Below are 10,284 nucleotides of genomic sequence, written 5' to 3' on the forward strand. Positions count from 1 at the left end.
GGCGTCAGGGCCGGGCCGGGGGTCGGGCCCGGGGACCAGGCTCGGCATCGGGGCCCGCCGCCCGGGAGGCCGCCGCCCGCGTGCGTCCCCTCAGCCCCGCCGCCCGCCGTCCCGCTTACTTGGCTCTGAGGCGCAGCAGCTCCTCAAACTGCCGGGCTGAACCGACCTCCACCACAGCCGCCGCCGCCTCAGCCGCCCCCGCCGCCATGCTGCAGCCGCCAGACAAGAGCAATCGAGCGCGGGCGGCCGGCAGGGGCGGGGCCTCCGGCGGCTGCGCACGGAAGCCCCGCCCCCGGGCCCGCCCCAGGCCTGCGCCGGTCGCGAGCGCGGAGCCGGGGGCGGGGCTTCCGGGGCAGCGCCCGCTCGCCCGACCCGCGCGCTCCAGGCGCCCCGACGCTCGCCTCCCCGGGCGCCCGCTGCCCCCGGGGCGCCCGCTCCCCCGGGCTCCGCACCCTCTTGGCCGTTCCTCCAGCGGCCAGGAGAAGGGTGGGTGCGCTTGTGAGCGACTGCAGGTGAAGTCGGGTCCAGACGTCCCACAGGATGACGTTTTAATCTACAGTGAAATTAACTAAAAGGTGGGGATGGAACGCGAGAGATGTTACTGAATATGGCACATTACATTATTGAAAATGTAACGAGAGCCATGAACAACTGTTTTGTATCCTGACTGTACTTACATGTGCCAACCTAAACATAAAATTGCGTAGGACAAAATACACACAGATGAATTCCCGTAAAACGGGAATCTGAAGAGAAGGGGTGGGTTGTGTGATCTGCACCTCCTGGTTGCGGTTTTGTGCTCTGGTTTTGCGAGATGTCCTCTTCGGGGGAGAAGGTACGCAGGATCTCTGTATTATTTCTTACAACGGCACGTGGCGCGAAATTATTTTACAATTTAGAAAAAGTTTTTTAAGTAAATAAAACCTAGAGATTTCTATGCAAAAATGCAAAGGAGGGGAACGCCATGTTGCAAAACAGGGTGTACACTCCCATAACCATTTTAAAAAGTGTTTTTATGTTTATTTATTTTTGAGAGAGAAAGAGAGAGAGAACTGTAAGCAGGCTCCATGCTGTCAGCACAGAGCCAGAAGCAGGCCTCGAACCACAAACGGTGAGATCATGACCTGAGCCAAAATCCAGACTTCAGTGCTTCACCTCAATGCTTAACCAACTGAGCCACCCAGGCACCCCACACTGATGGCCTATTATAAGTAAATAAAATGACATAACTACCTATAGCTGAACATAGCATAGAAAGAGTTCTTCAGAAGGATGTGCCCCAAAGTGTTAGGAGAGTTTGCCCCCACAAAATAGGGGAGTGAAAGGGAAGACGGAAGACCTTCACTTTTTACATTATGTACTTCTTTGTGTCATTTGCATTTTTTCAAAGAACATGGACTGGCTTTGTAATATAAAAAATAACAAAATTGTTATGCACTGGAGAAATGTGCAATAGTGATTCTTTTTCAAGAAAATAGTAGTAATCATCTCCTCTATATGTGGCTGTTTTAAAAGTCCTGATTTTCTCTCTAAATAGAATTTGCTGATAGTAGCACATATCAGCTACAGAGCTGTTCTCTACTTTAAAAAAAAAAAAAAAAAAAAGGAAATCTCCCGGATTACATCGCCACTTTCTCACTCCTGGTCTTTCTGCAGCTATAACTATCAACATAGTGAGAGCCAGACATTAGACATAGGCCTAATGATTAGCAGCTTACCTCTGAGCTTTAAAATGCTCTGACTTTGGGGGCACCTAGGTGGCTTGCTTGGTTGAGTGTCTGACTCTTGATTGCAGCTCAGATCATGATCCCAGGGTCGTGGAATCAAGCCCAGAATTGGACTCCGTGCTGAGCGTGGAGCCTGCTTGGGATTCTCTGTCTCTCTCCCCTTCTGGCTCGCTCGCTCTCTCTCTCTAAAATAAAAAATAAAACAATAAAATGCTCTGACTTTGGCAACAAAAGACTACTTCACTCAGCCCTGAGCCCAGGCCACACGTGGGAAGCTGTTGCATCTGAGGTACAGGTACGTAAGCGTATATACATGGATACAGTGCTCGTCAGCCTTCCGAAGCCCTCGCACACACAAGTCTATATTTATCACTCAATGCTCTTCTGGCTGCTGGTGTGAAACATCACCACCTACCTACACTGCACAGCTAAGGAAACGCCCAGACCCGCAGCAGTGAAGGACCAACATCAAGATCCCACTAGGCCTTCTCTTCACAGCCCCCCCCCCCCGCCACTGCACCCCATCCGTCCCACGCGCTATTCGGACGCTGTCCTCTCTAAGCTTGTACCCAAAGGGAAAAACTCCTCATTATCCTATGAAACTGGTTTGGCCTGTCACAGAATACTCTGGACTTGGCTTTCCCTCAGGCCTGTTAGTGCTCAAAAGCTTAAAAATACAGGAAAGCAATATACAGGGGCTGCTTTCGGCCTATGTACCGACGTGTGTTCATCCCAGGCACTGACCTTCTGCCGACCCCATCCAGAAGCATTGTCTAGCCAGGTCCTATTCCCTCCAGGTGTCCCCTTAAGGGAAGCCAGTGACATTTCACATTAAGTGTCCTCTGAGCAGGAGCTTCTTCTGGGCTCCCCGACCCTGCTCAGTCAGGAACCAGGCAAAGCCCAGCTCTCCTGGGACAGTGACGGAGGCTGAAAAGGACAGGCAGTTAGGTTCCCCTGTGGGTGCTGTGCTGCGTGTCAGGGACCTTCAGTGCGGGGACCGGGAGGCTGGGACTTTGTGCGGCCTCGGCCTGGAAGAGCAGAAGCTCCAGACAGCTGCAGGGGGCCTTCCTGGTGCCCGCCTGCATCTGTGAATGGACCCCATTTTAGAGAGGGGTGAATGTGAGAGACTGAGGTGTCATTATTTTTCCAGGTAATGACAGCTAGCATTAGCTGCTCCTAAACAGGCAAGAAAATATTCCAGCCGTGCGTTTTTAATGACGCATCATTCCTTCCTGGGGCCAAGTGTCACTTATTCCCGGGCGGGGCACAATGCTGGGTGCCAGGCCGACGCAAAAAAGCCATGCCGGATAGGAAAACCTGTCACTCCAGGTGAGGACTTGGAATTAACTCCCTGCCAGGCAGGGTTTCTGTAAACCTCACCCCAAGAAGCTGAGAGACACAGGAGTCCTGGGGGGAGAAAAGGAACCAGCGTTTTTAATGGGCAAAGCATGGCATTAAAAAGTGTTGTTATTCAAGTAAAATGGCCAATGTTTCCTTTCTTTTAAGAGAGGCTCTTAAATTCCAATTACTCCGCCCCCGAAGACCAGTTGAGAATAACCCCAACTGGAGGGAATTAATTTCCTTAGGAATTTCACTGTTACAAGATTAATGGAACCCCCCTGCAGAGAAACAGTAAAACTGTAAGTACAGTAGATTTGCACCTGAAGGATACATATTTTAATTTCTGTTCTCAAGCTGCGATAACATCTTCTCGAGCTACTATAAAAAGCATAAATGAGCACCCGCATGTCTGCTGAGAACTTGCTAACACGGAGCTTCCCGGGAGGAGTCCGCACCTGGCCAGGGACGCCCAGGAGCCCCCCCCTCCACCCCCGCTGTGGGTTCATCCTCTGTCCCCACATGCAGGTGGCCAGGGATCACGACCAGGGCACAGCGACCCGCCAGGACGCAGGGCTGGGAAGGGCCCAAACAACGCACCTGCCAGGGAGCCCTGACGGGTCGGGCCTGGAGGGGATCAAAATCCAGAGTAGAATCCTTGGACCAGATTCTGCTAAATGGACCTTAATCCATTTAGCTCTTAATCCATTCTGCTCCAGCCCTGCCACTCACGCTGGCATCCTGGCACCACTCTCTGGAGAGACCGCAGGGCTGGATGCTGAAAACGGAAAAGCAAAAGGTAGAGGATCTGCATCCTGCCCTCCAGAGCCCTCTGGGGAGCCTCACCCCACCGTCCATCAGCTTTGGTGGCCCCAAGACACCCTGGGGAGGTTGTCTCCCAAACCACGTTGAAATATACCTGGAGCTGGGATGCCCTGACTGTTCCCGATAGCCAGGGACTATCCCCGTGGAGAATGGAAACAGGCTGCCGACCCTTAGGAGCCCAGACCTTGATCTCCGACCAGCCGGCCAATTTTCTGTGTTCCTTTCCTTACTAGAAACTGCCTTTATTGGAAGAACTCTATGTATATGCTGGCTATAAAGGTTGTTTATGCTGTCATAGCTAGATTTTTATTGGTTGTATTTTTGCTGCACTTGCTTGAAAAATAATTATTTTCGAAAGAAAAGAAGAATGACATATCCAGTAAACTAAATAAGACTCATGTTTATTAGGGACCTCTGACAGCTCCTCAAACGTGAAAAAAGATTTCGAAGCAGTGAATGGACAATTTATGTGCAAGTTTATTTGTAAAACAGATTTCAAAACATACTTCATCTTGGCTGTGCCAATAAAAATACATTCCATTTCTTTGCAGAAATGTGTGTTATCTGATGGCTCCACAGCAATCCAGTTTCTCCTAAGATACGACTGTGTGGATAAGCTGTACCCGCTAACCTAATCTAGAATCGAAGTGAAGGTTTTGGGGTTGCTACGCATGAAAGAAAAATATGAGTGTATCTCATAAGGTCTCCAGAAGAAATGTATTTATATGAAATGTAGTTCACAAATCTTAATCCAATTTACCGCAATCTCCAAAAACACTTTAGTCAGATAATTTTTAAATTAATTTTTAATTACCTACAATATACCAGGAGAGGAAATTCATCCTGAGAGGTGACAGCCCGTTTTCCCTCCCTGGCATAAATCTAATCTCGTTTACACCGAGGACCAGACTGGGTGGCGGGAACTCGCTGCAGAACCAGTCTCCAGCCTGTAGGTGGCATCAGCCGCCTCCTCAGGCTGGGGAAGGCACATCCTTTGTTGAGTGGTTTCTTTATTCAATCTAGAGAGGCCAGAATTCAGAAATTCACAGAAACTGATTCTGAATCTGTAGAGGCTCTGCCGATCCACCAAACCTGTACTCTCCCCCCTCCCGCCCCCACGACCTGCCAACTTCTAGTCCCTTCTCCTGCCCTTCTCAGTTCAATGGGCTATGCGCTTGACGTCCTGTGACATTTACCAAGTCTCAACTGTGCTGTGAAGGCGTGTCCGTCGAGGCCTGGGGGGAGGGTGGTGGCGAGGACGACTCCGAACGTTGCCACTACACACTCACTTCCACATGCGTCTTTGTTTCCCTGAAGTTGAGGTCCCAGGGTGTGATTACTGCAGACGCAGAACACTTGGCTGTCAGGAGTGCTAGTGATCACCATGTGTGTTTATATGCAGCTGCGTGTTATCTTGAGTCAATCTTTCACACAGAGACAGTATTGTGTGTGCGGCCATGTGTGTCTCCGTGTTCTTTAAGTCCATTTGGTGCTAATTCTCTGCTCCCGTTTATAATTCCTGCATTGGTTTTGAGGAACTAAGGACACAGATGAACTTGACTTCGTTCAGTCTCAAATAAGATCCCTTGTCAACCAGAAGTCATTCTTAAGAGACCTGAGAAGTTTCAGGGGCTCCTGGGTGGCTCAGTTGATGAAGCGTCTGACTTTGGCTCAGATCATGATCTTGTGGTTCATGAGTCAGGCTCTTTGCTGACAGCTCAGAGCCTGAAGCCGTCTCTGGATTCTCTCTCTGTCCCTCCCCTACTTGTGCTCTATCATCTCTCTCAAAATAAACACTAAAAATATTTTTAAGAGAGCTGAGAAGTTCCAACCAGGAGAACCCCTTCAGGCTGTGTGGCCCCAACAGCTCATGTCTCAAGAGGGATCCTTCCAGACACTGCCCCCCCACCCATGTTGTCTCATTTGAATGCTTGGGCCTCTGTCCCACTGCCCTTGGCACCCTCTGGCAGTCTGCTCTGGCATGGGGAGGCCACCGCACGGAGTGGACACCTGGAGTGGCCAATGGGCACTATGAGTGAGGCTGGCCCTTCCTGTCTGTGGAAAGGGTTCAGGGTACAGAGGTCCGGGAAGCACTGCAAACACACACGTTCCTTAGAAACCCAGCCCAGTGATCCACAACTAACAGGGAACCTTCGGCTCAGCATTTGGCACAGGCCATCCCAACCCCGAAAGCCGATTGGTTTGACGTCAGTTAAATCAGTGACCGCAGTAGTCTCATACTTGCCTAAATTTCTTGAAAGTCTGCCACACCCACAACGGCTCCCCACAGGTGCAAGACAAAGGTACGCCAGGATTTTTTTTTTTTTTAGTCGTCTGTAATCTATCTTCCTGAACCTTCTCCAGAGTTGCTATGTGAGCGTTGGCCCAACACCACGGCCCCCACACTGGAGTCCGGTGAGCAGGGGAGGGAAAAAATGCTTGACGTTCAAGGTACCTCTACTCAGCCAACTTGGGGGCTTCTGTGCCTGTTCCCAGTAGCTGCCCTCCAGGAAGTTCAGGGGCAACGTCAGGGAGTTGGCAAAATACTAACTCTTGGTGCTGGGAACGAATTTGGATTTGCTTCAAATTCAGAAAGGATTCTCAGTTCAGATTGTCTCCAAACTGGCTCACTCATTTCGGGTGTCCGTGGTTGGGGCGGTTTTCCTGTAAAATAACGGCTGACGTTAAATTCCTTCCTCTAGGGGCGCCTGGGTGGCTCAGTGGGTTCAGCATCCAACTTTGGCTTAGGTCATGATCTGGCGGTTGGTGGGTTTGAGTCCTGCGTCGGGCTCTGTGCTGACAGCTCAGAGCCTGGAGCCTGCTTCAGATTCTGTGTGTGTGTGTGTGTGTCTGTCTCGCCCTCACTTGCACTCTGTCTGTCTCTCTCTCAAAAATAAACATTAAAAAAATTCCTTCTTCCAGAACTGAACAAGCAAAAAAGAAAGGGGAAGAAAGGCAAATCACTGATTTTTTTTAAGTTTATTTATTTATTTTGACAGAGAGAGAGACAAAGAGAGCACTGGGGAGGTGCAGAGAGAGAGAATCCTAAACAGGTTCCACCCTGTCAGTGCAGAGCCCAACATGGGGCTCAAACCCATGAACCATAAGATCATGACCTGAGCTGAAGTTAAGAGTCAGATGCTTAACTGAATGACCCACCCAGTGGCAAACCACTGATTTTAAATGATGCCTGGGTCCTATCGCCCTGTAGCATGTATAGAAAATAAATGAGTCAGCATTTCATGTTCTCATGATAAAGTAGCTAAAGTTTAGACCTCCACGGATGTGTCCCTTCCATCAGAGTAAAGCAAAACTTGGTGGTAACTCCATTATTAGCCTACGTTTAAGTTAGTATCTATTATTCGCTCATTCATATGAAATACATTTTACTGTAATCGAAAGAAATATCTCACTTTAAAATGTCAATGCTGGGGTGCCTGGGTGGCTCAGTCGGTTAAGTGTCCATCTTCGGCTCTGGTCATGATCTCACTGTTCGTGGGTTCAAGCCCCGCGTCAGGCTCTGTGCTGACAGCTCAGAGCCTGGAGCCTGTTTCAGATTCTGTGTCTCCCTCTCTCTCTCTGCCCCTCCCTTGCTCATGCTCTGTCTCTCTCTGTCTCAAAGATAAATAAACTATAAAAATTAAAAAAAAAATTTTTTTTAAATGTCAATGCTAATATTCCCTTTTGGCCTTTCAACCAAGACACGCGTTCTTTCCTCAGTTCAGTGAGTAGTGGGAGGTGGAGGGGAAGGTTCTCCTTCCTCTGAGAAGAGGCAGATGTGTGGGACCCTGGAGGGTGTGAGGGAGAGGGGGGTGTAAGCCACATCTGGGGCCCTGTGGACACCACAGGGTGGCTCTGGCAGGCCCGAGCCCGGCAGAGGTGGGGCCGCACCGCCCCAGGGCCTGAGCTGGAAGAGCCCCTCCACCCCCCACTGCCGCGTCAGCAAGGTCTCGGCCAGCCCGCAGCCCCGGCCCCTCGCGTGGGGAGCCCGCTGGGCCCCCCGTCCATCCTGCCGTGCTTCATTCCTCTTGTGCCAGACTCCCCCTCCCTCTCACTGGCCTGGCACAGACCAGAAAGGATGCTTTCGGCTGCTTGGATGAAATCCTAATTTTCTAGTTTTCCATGCATGTTTTGTCCCTGAATCACGAGCAGTGTCCCCTCTTCACAGTGGGTGTCCAGCCACTCACTTTCCCCGCCCCCCCCCCCGAATCATCCTTCCTCACCCAGGACCGAGTTATTATTGACCATCCCCATATTTACCCTACAGAAATATGTCCTTTTATGATGCGGCATAAACACGAAGCGACTGTTCTGGGCTACCTGGCTGCTCACACGTCAGGGGGAAGCCGGGTTCCCAGAGACTCCCCAGGCCTGGTCATATCCTTAAGGGGCATGTTGTAAGGGCTGGCCACACAAATCTTTAACACTATTTAGCAATCTCTTTGGAGGTCTGTCTCTTCTTTACCAGAAGATGTAGTATATGAGCTTGCACACCTTTGCTTTGCTTTTATCATTTCAAATTATACACAGTCAGGAAATATTGCGTTCACTGGCAATCAATTTATTTTGATTGACAAAAAGGGGTTAATAAAAACCCCCTTAGAAATAACAAGAAGGGGAACAGTAATATATCTTTCATGGTAGCTTCTTTGGTGGTGTATAAAGAGAGCAAGCTTCTTTACTTCTCCTCGATAAGTCTTCTCCTTTATTTTCTATACCTAGTGAGTCATTTATAATCCTTATTATTTCCAAGCCACACACGGCCATATTTCCACACGCAGGGTCCTCCTCGCTATGTTGTGAGAGCCGAGAGGCCCAAACACCCTATAATTTATATGAAAATACGTGCCAAAAATGGATTATCAAACATAACCAATGTGACTTCATACACTTGCAAATAAAAAAATTTAGGATGAAATATAAAACATGGTGCTAAAATTTCAATCTATTGTTGAAACACAGCGCAGCATAGAAAGTGCACTGGTGTCTGGCATTTGACAAACATTACGGAGTGATTAGAAGCAGAGATAGGTCAGAAGGAGATACAATTAATACCTCCATTCAAACATAAAGCTATTATTGATTTTAGAAGGCGCAGTGTGGTTTATTAATATTTTTATTTATTTACAGTGCCTATGAAGAAAATGCAAAATGACAGACCATAAAATGCTTGCCTTCCGTATGTAACAAGTGTTTACCTGTACATGACGGGATACATTGTATAATATGTCATCTCCTGTGAATCTCTAATTTGTACTGGTCATAAACTCCTTCAGTGTTAGTTATCTATTGCGAGCCATCCCTGAAAAGTCCATTTACAGCATCAGGAATTAATTTAGGGAACTGGCTTAGATCAGAAAGGTCTCCGTGGAGAGATGTTATTTTGAGAAGTGAAGTGTGGTGAGCTCCTTTTTGCCTCAACGAACTATTCCTGGAGTATTGTCAGGATTGCATTTAGAAAAATCTTACACCAACTCTTTCCATAAAGGAAAATAGAGCGGAGGCTACGGTGGCGTTGAGGAAAGCACGACCCTCGGGACAACAAACACGTGCTGACCTTGTAGACACGGGGCCTCGGATTCCGGATTCTGATCCTCTGGGAGTGAAAGACTCTGCAGGGAGAGGCCCTCAGAGGTGCTGAGGACCCCGCTGGGGAAGAGAGGCCGCAGGGGGCCGGCCTTGTCCTTGCACTTCCAACCGCGTGAGGACGCAGGGGGCAGGGCGCCCTCCGGAGGGCCCCCCGGCCCAGCTGGGCCCTGGGGACACGGAGACAGACGCGCGTCCGGACCTTCCAGAGGGCGCGGGGCGCCACTGAGCTCCTGGCCGACCTACACCTGCTCAGGGAACCTTCCACGCTCCAGGCCACGGAAGGCTCCTGAACGAGTGCGTGGGTGGGCAGGCGAGCCTCAGTCTCCCCATCAGTGCAGGAGCGGCTGCCCCTCCGGGTCCTGACTTCTCCGACGGCCTCGCTGCCAGGAAGGGGGCACACGTGCCCTGTCACCTGGCCAGCGAGGAGCACGTGCCCTCGCCAGCTCCGTGCAGACAACATCGTCCCGGGACCCGGCTGCCCCGCCGGTCCGCGTGGACACGGCTGGACGACATAGCCCGGCGGAGAGAGGGGGGCCTCCGTGGAGGGCCAGGGCGTCAGGGCCATGGAGGGGGGTCCCACCGGAGAGACGACCCTGGCTGGACCTTGAGCCCTGAAGAGAAAGAGACGCGTGGAGAGAGAGGGGCCAGACAGGTGCAGGGCCCTGGTCAGTGAAGGGGGCTGGCGGACCAGGCTGCCGGGTGCGGCGGAGGCGGGAGGCTGACACCTGCCGGGTTCCGGGGGGCGGGGGCCCTGGACCGCGCCGTCGCCGGGTTCCGGGGCGCGGGGGGCCCTGGACCGCGCCGT

At 50.8% G+C, this 10,284-nt stretch overlaps 1 protein-coding gene across 1 annotated transcript in view; it reads right to left on the reverse strand.

Annotated features, from left to right (window-relative positions):
• The window catches only part of GLRX3 (glutaredoxin 3), a 32,990-nt gene extending 32,753 nt beyond the window's left edge, over positions 1 to 237 (reverse strand). Inside the window, exon 1 of the mRNA XM_039245743.1 lies at positions 120 to 237. Coding sequence (XP_039101674.1) covers positions 120 to 208 — 89 coding nt within the window. The 5' untranslated portion in view covers positions 209 to 237. The remainder of the gene's footprint in view (positions 1 to 119) is intronic.
• Between the last annotated feature and the right edge of the window lie 10,047 nt (positions 238 to 10,284).

Source organism: Hyaena hyaena, unplaced genomic scaffold (assembly GCF_003009895.1).
Source record: "Hyaena hyaena isolate Hyena2069 unplaced genomic scaffold, ASM300989v1 scaffold_265, whole genome shotgun sequence".
In the NCBI taxonomy this organism is placed as follows: domain Eukaryota; kingdom Metazoa; phylum Chordata; class Mammalia; order Carnivora; family Hyaenidae; genus Hyaena; species Hyaena hyaena.